We start from the raw sequence: 24,155 nt of genomic DNA, 5'->3' as shown, positions 1-24,155 counted from the left end.
CATATAACCGCTCCCTATAACTCCTCCTATTACCCTATATAACTCCTCCTATTGCCCCATATAACCGCTCCCTGTAATCCTTACTGCAGCAGTGATGGGACATACAGTCGGTGGCAGTTTGAGGTGCTCTGTGAATTTGGCGGGGCTGTTACTTCTTAACCTCTTCTGATATGAAAGGGAGCATTGATTCATTAGGAGGTGAGAAAGGTGGCAGTCTGGGCATGATGCCCTGCTCTCAATATGCTTCACCTGGACTGGCAGCTGTTTTAACATGGAACTCCAAACTGTGGCCAGAAATGAGGCTGTTTTTGCCTGTATGTCTTCAGCTTCAGTGAGCGGCAGCACCGACGCGGTGCCAGCCACTAAGTGCTGGGAGAACGCCTTGGCAGTACCAGCCAAAACAGCAAGGGAGACGAGGGAGGGCCATGTCAGTCACTGAGGGTAAGGAGACCCCCTAAAGCACCAGTCACCAGGGAGAAAGCCTTGGCAGTGCCATTGATGGAAGAAATGGGAGGGGCAGGGCAGTGCCTTTCTTTAAGGACATTGAAAGCTTGAGCTGGGTGCCAATTATAGGGCCACGGAGAACATGTCCAGTGTATGTTATTGAGGACTGGGGGGCAGTGCCCAATATTGTCAGAAAACTCCTGGCTGGAACCAGTCATTGAGCGCAGAAACAGCTGATGCAGTGCCAGTTACACAAGAAGATCCCACGTAGTGTCAGTCTGGGGTGCCAGTCACTGCAGGCAGGGCAGTGCCAGTCAGTGTGGGCAGGGCAGTGCCAGTCAGTGTGGGCAGGGCAGTGCCAGTCAGTGTGGGCAGGGCAGTGCCAGTCAGTGTAGGCAGGGCAGTGCCAGTCAGTGTGGGCAGGGCAGTGCCAGTCAGTGTGGGCAGGGCAGTGCCAGTCACTGCAGGCAGGGCAGTGCCAGTCAGTATGGGCAGGGCAGTGCCAGTCAGTGTGGGCAGGGCAGTGCCAGTCAGTGTGGGCAGGGCAGTGCCAGTCAGTGTGGGCAGGGCAATGCTTCAATGTCAATGCATTCATTTTTTCACTGCCAGAAGCACCAGCATCACAGTGGAAAGAAAGGCAGAGCGGTAAAGCCCTTGGCCTGCGCTGAATGCGCTGAGCCATTATTGCTCATTAAGCTACATTTCCTAGTACGATTTCTGGTCTCAGAGGGGTCTCTCCACACCCCCTCAGATGATGCTTGAATACCCAGAAACAGCAAATATTTAATGCACTGAACATACTATAACAGGGGCGGCCAACTTAAGTCCTCAAGGGCCACCAACAGGTCAGGTTTTCAAGACTGAGCCACTGATTGAGCCACCTGTGCTGAAGCAGGGAAATCCTTAAAACCTGACCTGTTGGTGGCCCTTGAGGAGAGGAGTTGGCCGCCCCTGCACTATAAAATGTATAAAGGGGATCGTAGAGCTATAAATGAAAACAGAGCAAGCCCCCAAATAACAAATGTGTGTAGAATAGGCTGGCTTCAAGCAACAGCTGTGTTTAGTTTCCCAATCTCACAACAAAGGCTCATCCAGATCTCCTTTCATTAGCAGATTACTTTATAATACAGGCAGGTATGCTGGAAATAAACGGCTTTCTATAGTGTAATTGTTTATGTGCTGAAAACATGAAACAAAATATTTTCCATCTACTTATCTATGACATTCATATAACTCTCTGAGTGCCGGAGTTTAGGTATAAAAATAACAACAGTCTAACTCTGCAGATGGCTGCTGGGAGTGCACTGGCTGGGTTCTGGATGCTGTCTGGCTGTGTTCCGGATGCTGTCTGGCTGTGTTCTGGATGCTGTCTGGCTGTGTTCCGGATGCTGTCTGGATGCTGTTTGGCTGGGTTCTGGATGCTGTCTGGATGCTGTTTGGCTGGGTTCTGGATGCTGTCTGGATGCTGTTTGGCTGGGTTCTGGATGCTTTCGGAATGCTGTCTGGATGCTGGTTGGCTGGGTTCTGGATGCTGTTTGGCTGGGTTCTGGATGCTGGCTGGCTGTGTTCTGGATGCTGTCTGGCTGTTTATAATAAATACAGTTTTTAATAATACCACAATTCATCAGAGCGTGAGCTTGAGGGCTTATTTTGGGTTACGTTCTCCTCCTATGTTTATATCGCTACCTACCCATTAGCACCGCTCACTACTTACCTAGCAGTAGCAGGGGCTCCCTATCGCTGTCATGCTGTCTGGCTGGGTTCTGGATGCTGTTTGGCTGGGTTCTGGATGCGGTCTGTCTGGGTTCTGGATGCCGTTAGGCTCTGTTCTAGATGCTGTTTGGTTCTGATCCAGATGTCATTGGTCTCTGTTCTGGATACTGTTTGGCTGTATTCTGGATGCCGTTTGGCTCTGTACTGGGTGCTATTTTGCTCTGTTCTTTATGCCGTTTTGGCTCTATTCTGGATGCCATTTTGGCTCTGTTCTGGATGTCATTTGATTCTGTTCTGGATGCTGCTTGGCTCTGTTCTGGATACTGCTTGGCTCTGTTCTGGATACTGTTCGGCTCTGTTCTGGATGCTGTTTGACTCTGTTCTGTATGCCATTTCGACTCTGTTCTGGATACTGTTTGGCTCTGCTCTGGATGCTGTTTGACTCCATTCTGGATACTGTTTGGCTCTGTTCTGGATGTCATTTGATTATGTTCTGGATGCTGCTTGGCTCTGTTCTAGATACTGTTTGGCTCTGTTCTGGATGCTGTTTGACTCTGTTCCGGATGCCCTTTCGGCTCTGTTCCGGATGCCCTTTCGGCTCTGTTCTGGATACCATTTTGTTCTGTTTTGGATGCCGTAAACCTCAGATCTTCGAAACTAAAAAGCACAAGGAATAAAGAAAAATGCACGAGGAAGCCAGTCATCAGGATAATTAATCTAACAGCAATAGTGCAGATCAGGACTCTTTTACACACTCGCTTGGAAGTGAACGTGAGTTTCCGTGAGATAGCGACCCGATCAGCCCTATTGCAGTTTAACGAATAACTCCAAGAGACTCTAAGCATATTGTAAGAGCAGAGCAGACATGACAATTAGCCGCCAGCAAATATTGAGGATGTAATATATATATATATACTCACAACAGAGTTAGAGAGAAAATCCATTCCTTTCAATCAGTTTGATCTTTTACATAACGTTACAGGCTGCTCGTGGAAACCCAGTAATTTAATAAGAGGTTTATTGTCTTTTTCTAACAGCATTAGCTTAGTTATCACTGCCTTCTGCAATCTTTATCACACAGCCTGATCATCCCGGATTTTTCTATCTGGGCACACATGGCAGCTCTGTATAGAAGAGGGGGCATGTTTGGGGCAGGAGGGCACTGTGGAGTCACAGCTTAGCCCCAACATATTTAGGATGAGACGCAGATTGTGTGACCTACAGGGGTTTCAGTTTCATTGGAGCAGATATGGAGGAGCTGATGGGAGAAGGAGTGGCTCAGTGAGTAAAGGTACTGACGCTGTAAGTAATGACACTGAGTGTGAAGCAGGGGAAGCTGCTTCGATTCCGGGTGTCATCTCCTTGGGACTTTGTCTCTCTGTGCCTCAGGCACCAAAAACATAGATTGTAACCTCACCGGGGCAGGGGCTGTGTCTGTAACAATCCTATGTGCTATGTACCGTGCACTATACTGTAATAGTGACGCGCTTTGAGTCCCATTGGGAGAAAAGCGCTGTATGAAATAAAGTTATTATTAGTGGCAGATAATGGCTCCCAATTGAACTTTCTGTGCAATTTTTAACGTCATCATTAGGTAATTTGTTAAACACTGAAAAAACACTGGTCATAACAACCAGATTCCTGGGACTTTAGGTATGAATTGTAATCTGTATGTTAGTGACACCGGCAGAGTTTCCTATTGCTGGGACCTTTCCTCTTCTGAGAATGTGCGGGAAGTTTTCCACATTTCCAGGTCAAACCGCTGTTCATTTAATGCAAGGATGGGCAACTCCAGTCCTCAAGGGCCACAAACAGGTTAGGTTTTCATGATCTCTCTGCTTCAGCACAGGGAGTGCAGTCAAAGACTGAGCCACTGATTGAGCCCCTTGTGGAGAAGCAGGTGATATCATTAACCTGACTTGTTGGTGGTTCTTGAGGACTGGAGTTGCGCACCCCTGATTTAATGTAACCATGTATTATCACCCTAAGGCCTCGGGCATGGTCAGCGCTTATGCTTATGCTGCTGCTCGGCACTGAGCCCCTGCAGCTGAAATGAGAGCGGCTTTAGCAGGGGCTCGCGCACGCGTCCGCACGCTTGGGGAAGCGTGTATCTGACGGAGGTTTGAAATTTGGCGCTCGCCAGAGCGCAGGGCCGGTCACGTGAGCGGTTCGCCCAATGAGGGCGAACCAGCTCCGTGACATCACTGGCCCACCCCCAGACCCGCCCCCGACACGCCCACGGACGGCGCGCTGTGTAAGGCCAGGGAAAGCACCGCTTACCCTGAGCCTCAGCGCGCCTCAGCCTGGATCAAAGCACTATGTCCCAGGCCTAACTCTGTGCCCAGGACATACGTGAATACGTTAGGTTACTCTCAGTGTATTACTTCCTGGTAAAACATTTTATAAAAAAAACCCTGATGCCAAACACCTTGTGAAAGACACAGGGATACAAAGGAGATATTTTCAGCATCTAGTTTCTTGAACCCTTTTCTGACCGGTTATCTTGTATTGTACACACAGGATCAGTGAAAACTATCAGCATCAAGAATATAAAACAATGTTTGGGGCTATCAAAATAATAGGATCGAGCCCCGGTAACCCCTTCACTGCTGGAGGGCCAGTAATCCAGGTAAGAGGTTAGCCCACCAGCGGAGGTCAGGTTTGTGTCGCAGTATCATCTTTGAAACCTGTTAGTAATGGTAGCATCTCCTTAACTTTAATCTCCTTAACTTTAATCTCTGTCCCTTGTTAATGTGCCACATCAGTTTGGAAAGATAGAAGGATTGAAAGAAAAAGAATGTGTTATACTGTAGGATGTGCTGTGCTACAATGTTCTCACATCTCTGTGTTATCTGCTCTCTGTTTGATGGTGACATAAATCTGGTCTAAGAAGGTATGTCTGGGATCACAGGCAGGGGAACATCTTCTTTATTCATTGCCGGAAAACTGATCGCAGGATAAAACCAGCGTATAGCAGGAGGCATCATTCCCAATTTATATTTTTAGTACAATTTGTAGCGGCCTCCCATCTTTAGCACCTTTTTATTTTTTTAATCAACTGGACCTGGGTTTTATCCTGTAAAAAATATGTTTTACGCTTTTCTTCAAGAACAAAATGGTGTTTTATTGCAACTGTATCTTCAGAAACACATTTGTTTAACCTCTTCATTGACAGAGGGTTCTGCATGAACTGCAAAGATCCTTATAATAAACATTTTCCAATTTGGGTGTAGAATTTTTTTATAGGAGAAACAAACTATATTGGAACCTCCCACAGATCTCCTTTCTTCAACCCTTCAGTGCAAACATCTTTATGGTTAATCATTTAAAGGTACTGGAACATAAAAATGGTGGGTGCGCTAAAAAAATGGAAAACAGTCTTACAGACTGAACATACAGTATAAGGATAAAATAGTTCAAAGGGCCAGGACTCGTAGTATTAACACAACACACGTTAGTGTGGTTGATATGTTTGGTGATAATATAATACATATGTTTCTAATAACATGAGAGCTGAAGTGTAAAAATAAGGAAGAGCAGGCGAGGCCAACTCCAGTCCTCAAGAGCCACCAACAGGCCAGGTTTTCAGGATATCCCTGCTTCAGCACAGGTGGTGCAGTCGAAGACTGAGCCACTGATTGAGCCACCTGTGCTAAAGCAGGGATATCCTGAAGACCTGGCCTGTTGGTGGCCCTTGTGTACTGGAGTTGACCAGCCCTGATGTAGAGTATTCCTGCATGTTAACGCCTTTATATTAGGCTTGATTAATGTTACTTCGGAGACATTATTACAGGAGGCAGGGGGAATGATTAGTGTCTTCCAGACAAGCAACTCATCTTTCATTTTAAATGTTCCCCAACTTTGTTTTTCTCCTGTGTTTATATGTATGTAACATTGAGACACGTAGAGGGCCTGCCCAGCTCTATACAACCTTCTGTTACAGAAGTTCCCCAGCCAGATGTTCATACTCCTGCATTAGCCTCCTTGCCTTTTAGTAATTACACAAACAGCAGGGCTGTCTGATAGAAAAGGCGAGTCCTGCTCTGTGCTAGAGGAGCAAAAGCCTTAATGATGAAAAGAACAAAGTGGAAAAGTCCCTTGAGCCTGCAGCTCTGTGCTGTGTTCTGTGCGGGCTTCAGCACCATGGACAGGGGAGAGTGGATGTTATTGACTAACCAAGGACAATTAACAAAGAGCCAGCCACGCTTCTCTGCACAGCTGTTTGTGTCTAATTTACTAGTAAACCTGATGAAGTCTGACTTATTATAACTGCACAGGACAGTAAATATTTGCTTTGATGCTCCCATTGTTGAATGTTTCCATTAACAAGAAGTGAAAAGTTTGCAGACGATGGGTGGAAGAAAGAGAGGCGATGTTGCGGTTTTCATTTTTTTTTTAACAAGAGCAAACAACACCGCGGGGCGGATCTGGAGACACAGAGGTTATGTTATTATTATTAACAATAATAGCTTTATTTCATATTGTGCTTTTGTCCCAATGGAACTCAAAGCGCCTCACAATTACTGTTTAACGCGGGGTACGAAGCACATAGAAATGTTACAGACATAGTCCCTGCCCAGATGAGCTTACAATCTATGATTAGGAGCTGACACCGGGAATTGAACCAGACTCCCCTGCTTCGAACGCACTGACATTGTTTACAATGGGCCTTTGCTCACTGAGCCACCCCTATGGTTTAGAAGGGCATTCAATCTTAACCCCTTCACTGCAGTGAAAGCCTCTACCAGTGAAGGGGTTAAACCTCATTACAAGAGGCTCCTAATTTTGGATAACAGCTGTAAATAGAAAATCCAGCACCCTTCTGCTTTCTGCGATTAAATCCCAGCCAGCATCCCATAATCACAGACGAAGTCATGGAAACCTACAAGAGATGTTGGTGATGAAAGCAGAAAGAGCCTAATTGATGGGTTTGTACCAAGGCTTGTCAGAGCAGTCTGTTAAAGCTGCATTATTTCTCTCTGATGTGCTGTAATTCAGTTTCTTGTGCTCGAGAGCAAAAATGGTAATGGATGCAATAGTTGGGATTAAGGGCAAATCACTTTACTCCCTGTGCCTCAGGCACCAGAAATCTTACATTGTAAAATCTACATGGCAGAAATAATTTACTTCCCTATTATTGTGAGATGAGACACTCACAGTATCTAAGGCAGTGGTTTCCAACTTTTTTGGTTAAGGAACCTTATAATTATAACCTTATATCTGTGAGATCAGATGCATTTTAAGGAACCCCAACCCTCTCTAATAGCGTGTCTGAGATCAGATGCATTGTAAGGAACCCCAACCCTCTCTAATAGCGCATCTGAGATCAGATGCATTGTAAGGAACCCAACCCTCTCTAATAGCGTGTCTGAGATCAGATACATTGTAAGGAACCCCAACCCTCCCTAATAGCGCGCCTGAGATCAGATGCATTGTAAGGAACCCCAACCTTCTCTAATAACACGTCTGAGATCAGATGCATTGTAAGGAACCCCAACCCTCTCTAATAGTATATCTGAGATCAGATGCATTGTAAGGAACCCCAACCCTCTCTAATAGCGCATCTTATATCAGATGCATTGTAAGGAACCCCAATCCTCTCTAATAGCGTGTTTGTGATCAGATGCATTGTAAGGAACCCCAACCCTCTCTAATAGCGTGTCTGTGATCAGATGCATTGTAAATTGTTTTATATTTTGCATCATTTTCAAATAAGCTGAAAATTGCAGGTAACCTGTAAGAAAGATGGTGTCCAATATTACGTATTTTAATCAATCTGGTGCTTCAGGGGTTAATATGGTTACCATTTGTTTTAAAAATACAAGATATTGGGTTTATGACAGATCAAGACCCTTCCTGGGTCTGTGCTGATCTACAAGGAGGGCTTCATCGGGGGAGGGAGGGGCTATCACTCATAGCCCACTAAAAGTGAAGTGTCATTTAGAAGACTATAAATGATGGCCAGATTTTAGGCTGTCAGCCTCAATGGAAACTATGGTATTCTTGAATGATCACTTGTGCATCACAGGGAGAGGTGAAAATCAGGTCACCACTTAGTTGGAGGACTTTATTAAAAATGAGGATATCAGGTGACGACAACTATTCTGAAGTATACAAGACAGATATTTGTAAATGTTGCAATTAAACAAATCAAATGAGGCCAAACCCTTCATGTCTAGGAGGTGATAAGGGATAGATATCCATTTGTCGTTCAAACTTAGGGGCAAGTCTGTAAAAATGAGTTCAGCAAACTCACCTGAATCTATTGATATGACTCACGTGTGCCTAAGTATTAGAAAAATTAAGATATGAAGTCTTTCGTATATTATTGCAGATTTTAAACGTCTTTTTAGAGGAGATTGTATTTGCTAAGTGGTAAAACTGTCAACGCAGTAGCTGGTTTATGGCAGGGGTGGTTTTATGGTGTTCCCAATGAAGGGAAGTTAGAATAAAAAGCCCTACTTTTTCATTATAAGTTAGAATTCAACAAGAGGTGGGTTTTGGGATCAGACATGTAAGTTCTCATCTTTCCTACGCCACTGCCCTCTCTGGGAAAACCTATGACGTGTGGTAAAGTATAGGAATGTCTATATATGTTTTATCCTTTTATTTAAAGAAAGTGTCCTGCACTTATTGTAATTGTTTGTCCTTGTAATAATCTTTTTTTTCTGTAATCTAAAGCACTGTATTTTTATATATATATTAAAACATTTAATAAGTGATGCTTTGGGCTCTGAATGAACTGCTTTCACGCTTTGTAGAGTATTAACAGTCAAGAGAGAGGGGATTTGGCCCGGGATTAAAGGGGTTAAACCCCATTTGGCCACCCTCTACTCTCACCTAGGAAGCAAGGGGTTAACTGGACTGGGGTCCAGTAATGTGGTTTTGCCTTGCTTCAGCCATTCAACTGTTTATTCCCCTGTAAAAATGTATTGTTTCGGTTCCAGTGACTGCACCACACACACACTGGGATCCATCCGGGAGGGCAAGGGTTAATAGTTGAATAGTGATTATAGCCCTTTGTTTAAGTTACCCTCAAATATGCCTGCCTACTAAGGAATGCAACCAAATGTTTGCAGGAAGCTGGAGTGGTTTGTGAGTGTTATAACTCACACTTACAAACCATAGTATCCTGCCAGACACTCCATTTGGTAGACTGGCCAAACGCCCCTGATTTAGGAGTGGGGCTACAGAATGAGTGACCTTATTAAATATAAGAATATTATGAGATGTCCTCGGCTGAACGTGCTAAAAGCTACATATGTGTATTCGTGGGACTGATTCGCACATAAGGATTACAGACACCTGATGTCTAGCCGGTACTAAGAGACAGATATTAATATCTCTCTTAATTTTAGTATTACACGGTAGTATTTAGTCTCATTGGGAGCATCATGCGTGACGGAATGTATTAATATGTCTCACATGCCAGTAATGTAAAAAATGCTGTATGGTGCTCAGAAACATAGATCAAAAGCTGCAATAAAGTCCTTCACCAGAATAATTCCATGTGTAGAAATCCTAGGGGTACCAGGAGCATTAAACCAAACCAAAATCCTGTTGGATGTAACACCTATTTCCACTATGACACGATGGCCCGGATGGAGTTCCACTATTGTAAGTAACAACTCCCACTAGCTAGTGTCCAGTCAGATATATCGCTGTGGAACAATAAGGTGTAAGGTGTGAGAGTAATATTACTCACGGCTGGGTGGTCTTCCTGGTATACCTCCTCCGGTAGGTGCATCCGGTCTTCCAATGGTCACAGCAAACAATATAGGAAGGTTGGAGCACAACTGAATACAGGGTGGAAAAAACAATCTGCAAGAGAGTGTGTGTCCCAAAAAAAGGTTTAATGGATCAAACCATAAACATACAGTGAGCCCACGGGCCCCCACCCGTATGTTTATGGTTTGATCCATTAAACCTTTTTTTTGGGACACACACTCTCTTGCAGATTGTTTTTTCCACCCTGTATTCAGTTGTGCTCCAACCTTCCTATATTGTTCACATGCTAGTAAGTACTACTGAACTGAAGTTATGAAGTTATTTACAGTGTATATGGGAATTTTGGATCTGCTCTGAAAAATGCAGACTCCATCTGCTATGTTAAATAAGGCAGGAAGGGCATCCTGCAAGAATTAGCATAGGCCAGTGATCAAAAGGTAACTGCCCTAATTGTTTATACTGGGGGCAGGAACCAAGGAACTGAGTGTTTTTAAGTGTGATACTTCACACTTACAATGGAAGCCAAAATCTGCTTCAAAGAGATTTTATCTAGCCACCTCGGCATCTAGGGTTAAGAGATGGGTTTGAAATGGTATTTAACCCAGTGTCAGCCCTTACTCAAATGTTTTCATGTGTCTTCATGATCTTCATGTATTGCTGTGATGTCTTCATCTGAAACTGAATTATAGAAGAAATGGCCCATCCTGTATCCTGATGGCTTTTCTTGTCCTAACCTTTAAGTAAGTGTCCATATTTTGTCTGTTATTTGTATATCTCGTGTGTTCACCTTTTTCAAGGAATAAATTATATTTTATCATATCTAAGTCTCGTCCAGTTCAACCCAGTTATATTTTTGGTGGTGTATTATTCATAGCCTGTCACAAAGCTTCCGTCACATTAACTTTTTCGGACACATTTTGCACCAACAGCTTTTTGTGGGTTAAGTGCATAGCTTTTTCTATAATAAACAGGGACCCAGATATATGACATGGTTTTCCATATTTCTTGGGTGGTGGCAACGGATTGATATGATTACAATTGAGTAAGGGGTAAATATTTACTTATTGAAAGTACCTTGTGCAGGAGAAAGGGGAGTTGGCTAGAGTAGCCGTGTATTAACCCTGGTTGCATATCGAACTCACGTGCTCAACAGTGTGCTGTTCGTGACAGATGTTATATTAGGACCTAAGGATAGGAGTGGCGCAGCAGCAGGAAAATATCTCTTCTGCAGTTATTAGGGGCAACAGAGAAGAGAACATGGAATTTTGAGTACAGGAGGGCCCCGCTCATATGGCGGGTTCCATTCCATGGCACCGCCGCAATGCGAAAATCACCGAAAAGCGGAACTGGCGATTTTTGGCGTCTCCTACCATTCTGCGCATGGGTGAACACCACCGCTCCCCCATTCTGACATGAAGGCCCCCTCCTCGGCGATCCGCCAATTCAGCGGTACAAAGAAGCGAAATGGCGAGAAGCGGGGCCCTACCGTACGCTGGGGAAAAATGTGGCGTTTCCTTAACATTTTGGTGAAGGGCAGGGCACAGCTTCTCAGAGCGGTGTTCTTTATCAAAAAGGAGATATATCGTTAATAGGTTTCATATTAAAACATGTGCTAATTAACACCTTGGCTACCACATGGGCCAGCAACTCGTTACTCTGCAGTGGTTGGGTTACCAAAATCTAGCTGCTTCAGTTGCCACGGTGGAATGGCCACTGTGTTTCAGGTGGACGTAGTAATTTCTTTTTAGCTGTCATAAGGGGCATCTGCACAGAACCCAACAATAAAGCACACAAAAAAAACAGAATAAAGCAAAGACAACCTGTAACGCGGAGATATCTGCTTCGTAAGCAAAGGTTCTGTATAAACGGGGTCAAACTTTTAAGCAAAGGAGGCATGTATTCTAAACACTCCTGACTCTGAGGCTAATATTGGGCTAGAATCTGGATATGTCCTCATGTCATCCTGGCATATGGCAGAACAGTTACCGATAACATCTGTGCCCACAGCCTCTTCCTTGGCGCATCATGGCATTTCTGAGACTTGTCCCCCTTAGCAACGTGTGGTACTTCACTAATGGGAACAGTGAAATATCAAAGGGGTAAAGTGTCCCTCTGGCATATCCTCTGAGGGAGGGAGGAGGGGGCGCTGTTCTCCTGCAATCAGTGATCTGTGAATTACAGTACACTGCGGGGAGGACAGCAGGGGTTCTGTCTTGCAGAGGTTCTTCTAGTTCTTTTTGGGCCCCATATGGTAATGTATTCATGCTCACATCCTGGACTGGCCCGATGCGTCTCCATGCCCCTCCAGAACCGGGCAATTGCAAATTCATGTTGGGTTGGTGCTTTTTCTTTTGTATGTTGAATTAGGCTGAATTGTGTAAAGTAGCCCCAATGCCAGCTCCTAGTAAACTTCTGGCGACTCACATCTCTCTGTGCCAAAAATTAGATTGCAAGTTCTTTAGGGCAGGGACTCACATTAAATACAAAAATGATATGTGCAGCGCTGTACACATTGCCAGCATAATATTATGATAGGTCCCATTAACCCATTTGATATCAGGGTTGCAAATTACAAGGTTATTTTTTGGGGGGGAAGGGGGGTCTTTATTCCACTTTTCTAAACATTGCATTTAATTGAAGAGATTTCTTTTCACCTGTTGTTTTAGCTGCTAATTAAATCTCCCTGCCATGTGTTTATCTGACTCTTCAACAGAGAAAAGTTGTTGTGGCAAAGAGACCCTTTTTAACCCCTTCCCTGCCGCAGATGGGACTGGGGGGGAAAGGGGCCATTGGAAAAATGATGCTGAGCACGTGCCTTTGTTATTTTTTAGTGCTGCTTTTACACAAATGAATGGGGAGACTGAAGGCAGGAATGGCCAACTCCAGTCCTCAAGACTCCCCAACAGGTCAGGTTTTCAGGATATCCCTGCTTCAGCACAGGTGGCTCAATCAGTGGCTCAGTCAAAGACTGCACAACCTGTGCTGAAAAACCTGACCTGTTGGTGGCCCTTGAGGACTGGAGTTAGTCACCCCTGACTTAAGGGTACACCCAGCATATGGAAAAAAATGTCAGGGTTGAAACCACTCCCTCCCAGAGGTGACTGCAAAGGAATGCATTGCCGGCCACACCGGCATCAGATGGGTTAAATGGCAGATTTAGTGCAGCTGATCTTTGTGTAACCCTTTCCCTGCTGTGCAAGTGGGGTCAGTCCTGCCCGCCTGGAACTGCCAGGGAAGGGTGGGGAGTCTCCAGAAACTCTTAGCTTGTCCTCTCCCCTGTTCAGCTCTGGTATGTAGTAATTTAGCAGACGTACAAGGAGGCAGATAGCTGCCGGAGATAATAGCTCCGGATTAAATTATTGGCTTTTATTGGATGACATATTTTATAGTCTGTCTCTTTGGATTTATCAGGTAATTTCTGACCCTGCCTGGTCTGGGATGATTATGATATCATCTGAGCTACATTAACCGGTTTTTAATGCTAGAGTGGGATGCGGTACATTGCAAGGCAATGGGATTAAACTAGGGAAAGCGGGAGATAGGGAGAGAGGGGGGGAAAGAGACAGAGTGGGAGTGAGGGAGAGAGGAAAAGGGACAGAGAGAGAAAGAGGGAAAGAAAGGAAGAGGGGGATAGAGAAGTTTCAACAAAAGAGAACAGCAGACAGGGTTCAGTGAACAGTTTTGGACTGAAGAAGCAGCTCACTGGTTATGTCACTAATATCAGCTCCTGCTGCGACTTTGGGCAAGTCCAACCCCCCCCCCCCCCCCCCCATGCCCCCAAAGACTACTAATTCTATAAGGGGTTAATAGCCTTAATGGGTTAACCGTATGTGCTCACTCTGGTCTTGCCCCTTCTCAGTATGTATTGTGGCCAGTGATGTCACCATAGGGAGATAACAGGTATACATAGGTCCACCCAATGTTCTAGAAGCAGGTTCCTCAGAGTTCTGACTGGGGTCTTCACTGTGAGTCCTGTAAATAGGTTAGTGTGTATAGCTAAGTGTATTAAGAAGTGTCCTGTCACCCTTTGTTATTTTAAGTTAGGGAACGTGCCCTTTAAGTAAGCATCAGTAGTAACCGCCCGAGATTGTTCTCGCTATTGAAAAGGAGCACGCATGCTTCTGGTAAGCAGCTCTCGGCATCGTAACTCCGCAGTATGTTTGGACCGGCCCAACGTGAAGGTTCCTAGTGCAATCCCGATCATATTGGTATGGAAGAAATATGCAGTATACAAAGTCGCAGGTTGTTAAGCCCCGAAGAATATTCCTGAAAGACTTATTCCATATGGGGTATTACTAACTCTATGCAAGAGATTGCCAGTTTAACTCTTTCTACGGGTAACAAGTATAAGTACGTCCCTAGCGTAGGGGTGACAGCTACCAGGGAATTAAGTCCTGAATAATATTATCCACCACGAGTTTTCTGTTGTGAGATGTACGTCAAATAAAGCACCTTTTGTTTTACAAGAGTTCCTGGTGCCAATCCTGTTACTATCTGCTTATGCACGTCCACCCTGCACCCAGAACAGGTAGGAGAGACTGAGCACTGCCACGGTACAGCATCAAATCTAATGGAACCTCCTTTGGAATCAGGAGTCAGTGCGCGGGTGCCGGTGAGAGAGCTGCGTCTGTGCGCAGGGGGGCAAGGGAAAGCGCAGCGTCAGTGCGCGGGGGGGGCAAGGAAGAGCGCAGCGCCAGTGCGCGGGGGGGGGCAAGGGAGAGCGCAGCATCAGTGCGCGGGGGGGGGGCAAGGGAGAGCGCAGCGTCAGTGCACAGGGGGGCAAGGGAGAGCGCATCAGTGCGCGGGGGGGCAAGGGAGAGCGCAGCGTCAGTGCGCGGGGGGGCAAGGGAGAGCGCAGCGTCAGTGCGCGGGGGGGCAAGAAAGAGCGCAGCGTCAGTGCGCGGGGGGGCAAGGGAGAGCGCAGCATCAGTGCACAGGGGGGCAAGGGAGAGCGCAGCGTCAGTTCACAGGGGGGCAAGGGAGAGCGCAGCATCAGTGCGCAGGGGGGCAAGGGAGAGCGCAGCATCAGTGCGCGGGGGGGGCAAGGGAGAGCGCAGCGTCAGTGCGCGGGGGGCAAGGGAGAGCGCAGCGCCAGTGCACAGGGGGGAGGGCAAGGGAGAGCGCAGCGCCAGTGCACAGGGGGGCAAGGGAGAGCGCAGCATCAGTGCACAGGGGGGCAAGGGAGAGCGCAGCGCCAGTGCGTGGCGGGGGTGGGGGAAAAGAGCTGTGAACATCAGGGATCCTGCGTTACACTGCTCTCTGCTTTGGGGGTCTCTGCGTTATGCTGCTCTCTGCTTTGGGGGTCTCTGCGTTACGCTGTTCTCTGCTTTGGGGTCTCTGCGTTACGCTGCTCTCTGCTTTGGGGTCCCTGCGTTACGCTGTTCTCTGCTTTGGGGTCCCTCGGTTACGCTGCTCTCTGCTTTGGGGTCCCTGGGTTACGCTGCTCTCTGCTTTGGGGGTCTCTGCGTTACGCTGCTCTCTGCTTTGGGGTTCCTGCATTACGCTGCTCTCTGCTTTGGGGTCCCTGCGTTACGCTGTTCTCTGCTTTGGGGTCCCTGCGTTACGCTGTTCTCTGCTTTGGGGTCCCTGGGTTACACTGCTCTCTGCTTTGGGGGTCTCTGCGTTACGCTGCTCTCTGCTTTGGGGTTCCTGTGTTACGCTGCTCTCTGCTTTGGGGTTCCTGCGTTACGCTGCTCTCTGCTTTGGGGTCCCTGCGTTACGCTGCTCTCTGCTTTGGGGTCTCTGCGTTACGCTGCTCTCTGCTTTGGGGTCCCTGCGTTACGCTGCTCTCTGCTTTGGGGTCCCTGCGTTACGCTGCTCTCCGCTTTGGGGTCCCTGCGTTACGCTGCTCTCTGCTTTGGGTTCTCCCCGCACAGGGCTGAGTTCATTAGAAGATATTTAGCGGCAGTGTCGTCCTGATTCTTGTCCTCTCTGCTGATGCACAACTTACAAATCCCTTTCCTATCAGAGAGGCCAGCTGTGCACATCCTGGGTTCCTGATCCCTCTGGTAGCAGATGGGTTAAGACAAAATAGGCCTTCCCAGTGAAATCTTCTCCCTCCTTATCACCTCTTCCCCCTCCTCCGCTGAAGCTCTTTTTCCTTCACATCTCTCTAACCTTTTCCTCCTGTAGAATGATTTTTCAGCCTAATGAATGGAAGCGCAGTGAGGAGAGGGGCAGAGGCGCAGACACAGCGCGGGGCTGTCAGTCTCGGCTGCCAGGAGATCTGAAGTCTCTGTGAAGAGCGATCGTGTTTTTCAAAAGAAAAGGCTGCTAATGAGACTGTGTCTCTGCAAGTGCAGGCAGCCGGCAACACACAGGCAGGTTTAGCAATACTCAGAGGGGCCGCATCTCCACACGTTCCCAGGAGAGAGGCGCAGGGTGCAAACAGAGGGGCACAGGGATCCACGCAGGGTGCAAACAGAGGGGCGCAGGGATCCGCGCAGGGTGCAAACAGAGGGGCGCAGGGATCCGCGCAGGGTGCAAACAGAGGGGCGCAGGGATCCGCGCAGGGTGCAAACAGAGGGGCGCAGGGTGCAAACAGAGGGGCGCAGAGATCCGCGCAGGGTGCAAACAGAGGGGCGCAGGGATCAGCGCAGGGTGCAAACAGAGGGGCGCAGGGATCCGCGCAGGGTGCAAACAGAGGGGCGCAGGGATCCTCGCAGGGTGCAAACAGAGGGGCGCAGGGATCCTCGCAGGGTGCAAACAGAGGGGCGCAGGGATCCTCGCAGGGTGCAAATAGAGGGGCGCAGGGTTCCGCACAGGGTGCAAACAGAGGGGCGCAGGGATCCTCGCAGGGTGCAAACAGAGGGGCGCAGGGATCCTCGCAGGGTGCAAACAGAGGGGCGCAGGGATCCGCGCAGGGTGCAAACAGAGGGGCGCAGGGATCCGCGCAGGGTGCAAATAGAGGGGCGCAGGGTTCCGCGCAGGGTGCAGAGGGGCGCAGGGTTCCGCGCAGGGTGCAGAGGGACGCAGGGATCCGTGCATGTTGAAGCACCCCAGACATCTCCTCAATGGAAGCAGGGAGGAATGCCGACGTCTGTGAAGGGTGCAATCAGCCCCAGGCCATATATATATATCAGGACTCTTGCCTGGGAGACTGTTCTCTCATATTTGTTCTAACGAGGCTTTTCCTTGATGGAGGTGATTAGTGAAGCGGTGCTGGCACAGCTCCCCAGGGTACAGCGTACAGTAGTACTGCCAACACAGCATTGTCACTCTGCTAACAACTCCCACCCCGTCTTCATTAGCCCAAACTCGCCTGTTCTAATTATGTGCCATGTCAGACTGAGATACTCAGCCCCAGCCTGAAACAGGAAGGCAACCGTAGGCAGAGAGAGGTATCAAAGTTCCAAGAGGGGCCAACGCCTGTCCTCAAGGGCCACCAACAGGTCAGGTTTTCAGGATATCCCTGCATCAGCACAGGTGGCTCAGTAAAGGACTGCACCACCTGTGCTGAAGCATGGATATCCTGCAAACCTGACCTGTTGGTGGCCCTTGAGGACTTCTATTGGCCACCCCTGTACTAAACAATGCAGTATATAACCCCTGTAGTGCCACATGCGCCAGCCATTGCAACCCAACAGACCCCAAAACAACCCACCTCTCGGAAGTCTTATTATTATCGTTGTTGCTGCAGTGACCGTTCCTTTGAGTACAGCGTGGCAGTACTATGTGGCAGTACCACCACTTTCCTTTCCTCCGTTAGAGACCACTGCTGTTTCCACTTTTTTGTTTCTAGCACCACAAGATGTATTTTGAGGACTCTCCCTTTCTGTTTGCGGACCAGAAGGAAAACGAATAATATGTTAACCTGTGAAACGCGAGCAGGGCACATGATCCTGACAACCTCAGTCTGTTTGCAGTGGTGTGACACACGGAGGGTAGTGAGGCTGCCTGCGTCTGTCACTCTGTAGGGCATGGCTAGGAATACCTATATACATCCTATTGCCTAGAACCACTGATCCCATGAGGGCATAAGCAGCAGGAGAGAAACCCAAAAGAGACACAAGTCCTTTATATCAGGAGAGCTCAATTCCAGTCCTCAAAATCCCTCCTCAACAGGTCAGGTTTTCAGGATATCCCTCTTTTCCCCCACCCCCTCCCTCCCTCTTTTCCCTCGTTCGAAGACAGAACCCATGGCCATAGGTGCCTTTCCCCCGTGTCACAGCGACGCAGAGTCAATAACTTCATTCTATTCGTGTCACCCTGCACCCACGACCATATTCTGATGAGGGGGCTGCTCTCCATGGCTGGAGCTCTGTCACATGGACAGAAGTATCAAGCTAAAAATATTTCAGAAGACGCCGCCTGGGCTGTGACGAGGTTTTACTTTCTACGCTGCCCTCATTCTGCCAGTGCTCTGCGCTGAGACCAATTACTGAGGCTCAAGAGGTCGGCAACAAACCACCAGCCTTGCATCGGCCAAGGCGCAAGCGGTGCCAGGCGCGGGAGGGGGCGAGGGGTGCCAGGCGCGGGAGGGGGCGAGGGGTGCCCGGCGCGGGAGGGGGCGAGGGGTGCCCGGCGCGGGAGGGGGCGAGGGGTGCCCGGCGCGGGAGGGTGCGAGGGGTGCCCGGCGCGGGAGGGGGCGAGGGGTGCCCGGCGCGGGAGGGGGCGAGGGGTGCCCGGCGCGGGAGGGGGCGAGGGGTGCCCGGCGCGGGAGGGGGCGAGGGATGCCCGGCGCGGGAGGGGGCGAGGGGTGCCGGCGCGGGAGGGGGCGAGGGGTGCCTGGCGCGGGAGGGGGCGAGGGGTGCCCGGCGCGGGAGGGGGCGAGGGGTGCCCGGCGCGGGAGGTGGCGAGGGGTGCCCGGCGCGGGAGGGGGCGAGGTGTGCGCGGCGCAGGAGGGGGCGAGGGGTACCCGTCATGGGAGGGGGTGAGCAGTGCCCGTCGCGGGAGGGGGGCGAGCGGTGCCCGTCGCGAGAGGGGGCGAGCGGTGCCTGTCGCGGGAAGGGGCGAGCGGTGCTCGGCCCGGGAGGGGGTGAGCGGTGCTCGGCCCGGGAGGGGGTGAGCGGTGCTCGGCCCGGGAGGGGGTGAGCGGTGCTCGTAACAAGATAGAGTGAGCATTGTAGACTGGCTACTCTCACCCCACATACCATATTCCAGGAACAAGGAGTTAGTCAAAGCTGCTCTTATCTGGCCCTGTAACGGCTCTGGAGATGCTCCAAAGCATGGGGAGCGAGGCCTGCAGAATATCTCCCTTTAACCCAGGGGTTAAACTCAACTCCAGTTCTCAAGGACCACCAACAGCTCAGGTTTTCAGGATATCCCTGCTTCAGCACAGGTGGTGCAGTCTTTAATTGGACTGGAGTTGTGCACCCCTGCTTTAACCTGTTAACTGCAAGAGACTCAGGTCCATAAGCAGAACACAGAAATGGTAAGCCGGTCATATAAAATTGCCCCATCAATATTACCCTAAAGTTATTCTCTGCAGGAATGAAAGCAACAAAGAGGTCCTGCAGATATTACCAGGGTCACTGAAATTAGGCTCTGCAGATTCAATCTGTGTCACAGGGTTTACTGGAGAAATGCTCTGTAGATTCAACAATTGTTACATGGATTGAGTCACAATGGGTTATTTAAACAATGCTCTGCAAAGCACCTTAAAGTGTTACACAGACTCTAAGAGCAAAAACCAACCAAGCGTTACAGACTATTGGAGCGATGCACTGCAATTCTTATGTTACAGCAGGGTACTGGAAGGATGCTCTGCAATGATATGGGGAGCGGGGAGGGAGAGTCCAGAGCAACGCTCTGCAGTGCTCTCAGCTACAGAATATATTGGCGTGGTGCTCTGCTGTTCTACATGATTCAGCAGGGGGCCCTGCAGCGACGCGCTAACGCTGCAGCATATACTGGAGGGAACGTCCCTGTGCGAGTTTGGAGTTCAGTAGGGCAGCTACAACCCCAGATTTAAAACAGGACCGCCGTTGGGCTGTGTTCCCCTCTAATAACGGACTGATATGTGGCGTCCCGCCTGCCAGCCATAGGCTGGACCCTCCTCCATCGCAAGCAATCACCCACCCACAATCCCCCGAGGGCCCTTCGCTGGGTTACTGCAGACGCAGAGCGGAGGGGGAATAGGGAACGCAGGCTGCATAGTTGGAGAGACGGAATCGCAGCTCTCGTCTTCTTTACACTAGAAACTACATTTACATTTTAGTATTTCACATGCAAGAGCTTAATATTACCCAGCCCCTTCTGTAACATTCACGTTTAATACTGTCACCCTCCTGTCCCGGCCCACGAGAGCCACACCATCTGCAAGAGTGGAACCAGCGGTCCGGATGAGCTGCCCCGAGCGTCAAACACACGGAAGAGCTATTGGGTTAAGTGCGTGGCCTCTCCCGTTAACCCCATCACTGCCAGAGGCGCCTTCAGCACGGCGCAGCTCCTCCTGGCAGTAAAAGGGTTAACATGTGCGATGCTCTACTGGCCTTTGGCAGGGATGAGGTTAATTTGGGTTGTCAAGACGCAATGACATCTGCAGGGGGGGGGGGGAACAATACCTGTGCGCACAGGTATGGGGGGGGGGGAGGGAAGTAGGGTGGTACACGTCATACTTTTAAATCAGACATACATTGTAGACGAGGCCGGGGGGGCTGGTTAAGAACTGCAAGGCTGAGCAGAACACTCTTGTAAAAAGCAGGGCTGAAAAGACGAACTGCCGCATATTTCTGGGCCTATTTGGCAACCCAAAAAATCAGCTTAGTGATGCCGCTGGCTAAGGGATTCCGGTGACCGGAAGGAAACGGCCTCCCGTCTCCAACGGACAACACCCCTTCCATTAGTTGCCCAATATGTAGCAGCACTAACTCCACTCAGAAGCAGAGGACACGCGGGTTGCAGAGCAATGTGCTGCAGGGCCCTTGTCTTCTAAATGGAGTTCACACACAAGCTGCAGGGCACCCCGACCTCACATGCAGGGGGGAGCAGAGGCACAGAATACAGATCCTCCCCCCTTACTGTAGTGCACGCGCCCCTCTCGAGCCTCAGCCAAAGCAAGAGGGGCAGTAACAGTCCTGTAACAGCTCCTTGCACCCGACATCACACTGACCCACGGCAGTTAGTGCTACATCCCTCCCCCAACACACCTTTGGAAATAGATATCATACAAACGGGGCAGTGATTGGGGGGGGGAGTAATCGGGTACTTTCCCCCCCTTGCCCCTCTTCCTTTAAGGCGCGTTCCTCAAGTTGAGCTTCGTATGCCAGGGAGGGGGAAGAGAAAAGATAGAACCCCTTTAAAAAAAAAAAAAAAAGGGGGGGGGGGGAGAGATCAGGGAGATGGCCCCTCTCTTACAGTTCTGGGCACCCCCAGCCGTGAGAGAGGCCAGTGGGAGAAAGCCTAGCTGCTATGTTTATACTTCTCACCCTAACCTCTGCACTTCCCCCAACAGGTTGGAGGGTCGGTTGCCCCACGGACTCCCCTCCAAGTCTATAGCACCATTGTCCGCAGCTTGAGAGCCTCCATCCTCAGTAAAAAGTGGGAGGGATCTGTCCTTTCAGCAGTACCAAGCCGGCAGCTCCGTCTCTACCTCTCCACCCCGGGGAAGGTGCTGTTGCTGGGAGGCTGGAAGCCAACGTCTCCGTCCTGGCTATTCGCCGTGTAGTCTCTCTCGCCGACCGGGGGTTGGCTTGGCTGAGAGGAGAAGCGCCGCTCCAGCTCTGCGGCTGTCTCTCTGGAGGTGGAGGGCTGTGGGAGCGGGGGGTGGAGGTGCGGGACCCGGAGTCAGATGCCGTCTGGGAGCCGCGGTGAATTCGGTGGCTCACAATGATGTTGTTGCCAAAGCCGCCCATGGACGCCATGGTTGTGCTCTGCTCTCTCTGGACCACGGCGGTCATCCCTCCCTCTGCCATCAGTCGCTGGATCCGGCTCAGCGCGTCCTCCTGACCCTCTCCTGCAGGACACGGAGGGGTGAGAAAGGCCGCCAAACATCACATGAAGAACAAGACACCGGCCGTAGTGACAGTACGGGCTACTTTTAACCCTTTACTGTCAGAGGGGGTTTCAATGCGTTGCAGGAACCTCTGACAGTGAAGGTGTTGGCAGCAGTAGTGAAGGACAGAAGGAAGGAGGAGGTTATGCAGAGGGGAAGTCCTGGTCAACGTGTGACCCGACAGAGGCAGGAAAGACCAACCCCAACCACTATCCCACCTGAGCCAAGTGCCTCCGAAAACTCTGCGTTCCCTTCCTGCAGCTCTGCTGCAGTCCCCAGTCCCTCCGACCCGCTGCCGGGCGCCAACGCTTGTTCACCGCTTGGACCTGCGGGAGTAAGAGGGGGAGAGCCGTGGAGTGAACAATACGATTGGAGCAACGCGGGGTAACAATGGAACAATAAAACCAGAAACACCATCCCCAGTTACCGCTGTGAAGCCAAAATAAGACACTAAGAAATTAAAAAGATTAAAAAAAAAAAAGTTAATTAAAAAAAAAATGTTAATTAAAAAAAAAATGTTAATTAAAAATGACAAATGGCAATGCTTTCATATTCTGTGACACATTCAGGAGATTGGAGGTGTTCTCAATGCCGAGAACTTTCCATTGTCGCCCATCTAAATAAGAATCAAATCGGGCGACGTGACAAACACGTATAACGGAAAGCATTTTTATATATATTTTGACCCAATTGGAACAAGTGGCTGAAATTCACCATTTTCCGTACCGGAGACCCCTCGGGATAATACCCTTTGTCAGCGCGCCTCACGGAGCGCCCAACATCCAATAGGAAGCTGCTTGCCATTGGCCTGCTGGTCTCGCAACATTTGGCAGCTGGATTTTTTTCCCCGAGGTGGGAGCACCGGCGTACACTGGTAATTATCTCGGGAACAGTGGGGTCCCGGTGACACGCACGGACCCGCCGGTGACACGCCGGTGACACGCACGGACCCGCCGGTGACACGCACGGACCCAGGCGGGATTGCGGATTTTATTAACACGCACAGAAGTTACAGCAATTAAATATCAGATTTAACGGAATGAGGCATTTGATTCACGTCTGCGTGCGTGTGCGTAACATGTATATATATTTATTTACCTGCAAGAAAATCCAGAGCCTCTGCATTAGATGAGAGGAGGCGAAGGAAGGAGAAAGGGTGAGTGAGTGTAAGCATGGAGGGAGGAAAAGAGGGAGGGAAAGGGAGGAAGAGAAAGAGGGAAAGGGAGGAAGAGAAAGAGGGAAAGGGAGGAAGAGAAAGAGGGAAAGGGAGGAAGAGAGGGAGGGAAAGGGAGGAAGAGAGGGAGGGAAAGGGAGGAAGAGAAGAGGGAGGGAAAGGGAGGAAGAGAGGGAGGGAAAGGAGGAAGAGAAAGAGGAGGAAGAGAAAGAGGGAGGGAGGGAGGGAGAGGGAGGAGGGAAAGAGGAGGGAGGGAGGGAAAAAGGGAGGGAGGGAAAGAGGGAGGGAGGGAGGGAAAAAGGGAGGGAGGGAAAGAGGGAGGGAGGGAAAGAGGGAGGGAGGGAGGGAAAGGGAGGAAGGGAAAGAGGGAAAGGGAAGAGAAAGAGGGAAAGGGAGGAAGAGAAAGAGGGAGGGATGGACGGAGGGACGGAGGGAGGGAAAGGGAGGAAGAGAAAGAGGGAGGAAGAGAAAGAGGGAGGAAGAGAAAAAGGGAGGAAGAGAAAGAGGGAGGGAGGAAAGGGAGGAAGAGAAAGAGGGAGGGAGGAAGAGAAAGAGGGAGGGAGGAAGAGAAAGAGGGAGGGAGCGAAAGGAGGAGGGAGCGAAAGGGGGAGGGAGCGAAAGGGGGAGGGAGGGAAAGGGGGAGGGAGGGAAAGGGGGAGGGAGGGAAAGGGAGAAAGAGAAAGAGGGAGGGAGAGAAAGGGAGAGAGAGGGAGGGAAAGGGAGAGGGAGGGAAAGGGAGAGGGAGGGAAAGGGAGAGGGAGAGAGAAAGGGAACGGGAGAAAGAGAGAGAGAGGGAAAGGGAGAGAGAGAGAGGGAAAGGGAGAAAGAGAGAGAGAGGGAAAGGGAGAAAGAGAGAGAGAGGGAAAGGGAGAAAGAGAGAGAGAGGGAAAGGGAGAAAGAGAGAGAGAGGGAAAGGGAGAAAGAGAGAGAGAGGGAAAGGGAGAAAGAGCGAGAGAGGGAAAGGGAGAAAGAGCGAGAGAGGGAAAGGGAGAAAGAGCGAGAGAGGGAAAGGGAGAAAGAGCGAGAGAGGGAAAGGGAGAAAGAGCGAGAGAGGGAAAGGGAGAAAGAGCGAAAGAGGGAAAGGGAGAAAGAGCGGGAGGGAAAGGGAGAAAGAGAAGGAGGGAAAGGGAGAAAGAGAGGGAGGGAAAGGGAGAAAGAGAG

General features: G+C 49.7%; 1 protein-coding gene across 1 annotated transcript in view; it reads right to left on the bottom strand.

Annotated features, from left to right (window-relative positions):
• Nucleotides 1–19,364: 19,364 nt before the first annotated feature.
• The window catches only part of AMBRA1 (autophagy and beclin 1 regulator 1), a 37,689-nt gene continuing 32,898 nt past the window's right edge, over nucleotides 19,365–24,155 (bottom strand). The window contains 3 exon segments of the mRNA XM_075566688.1: nucleotides 19,365–21,584; nucleotides 21,587–21,781; nucleotides 22,039–22,238. Coding sequence (XP_075422803.1) covers nucleotides 21,415–21,584; nucleotides 21,587–21,781; nucleotides 22,039–22,238 — 565 coding nt within the window. The 3' untranslated portion in view covers nucleotides 19,365–21,414.

Source organism: Ascaphus truei, chromosome 12, assembly GCF_040206685.1.
Source record: "Ascaphus truei isolate aAscTru1 chromosome 12, aAscTru1.hap1, whole genome shotgun sequence".
In the NCBI taxonomy this organism is placed as follows: domain Eukaryota; kingdom Metazoa; phylum Chordata; class Amphibia; order Anura; family Ascaphidae; genus Ascaphus; species Ascaphus truei.
The sequence above is the reverse complement of the archived record's forward strand: the minus strand, read 5'-3'. Positions and strand labels throughout refer to the sequence as shown.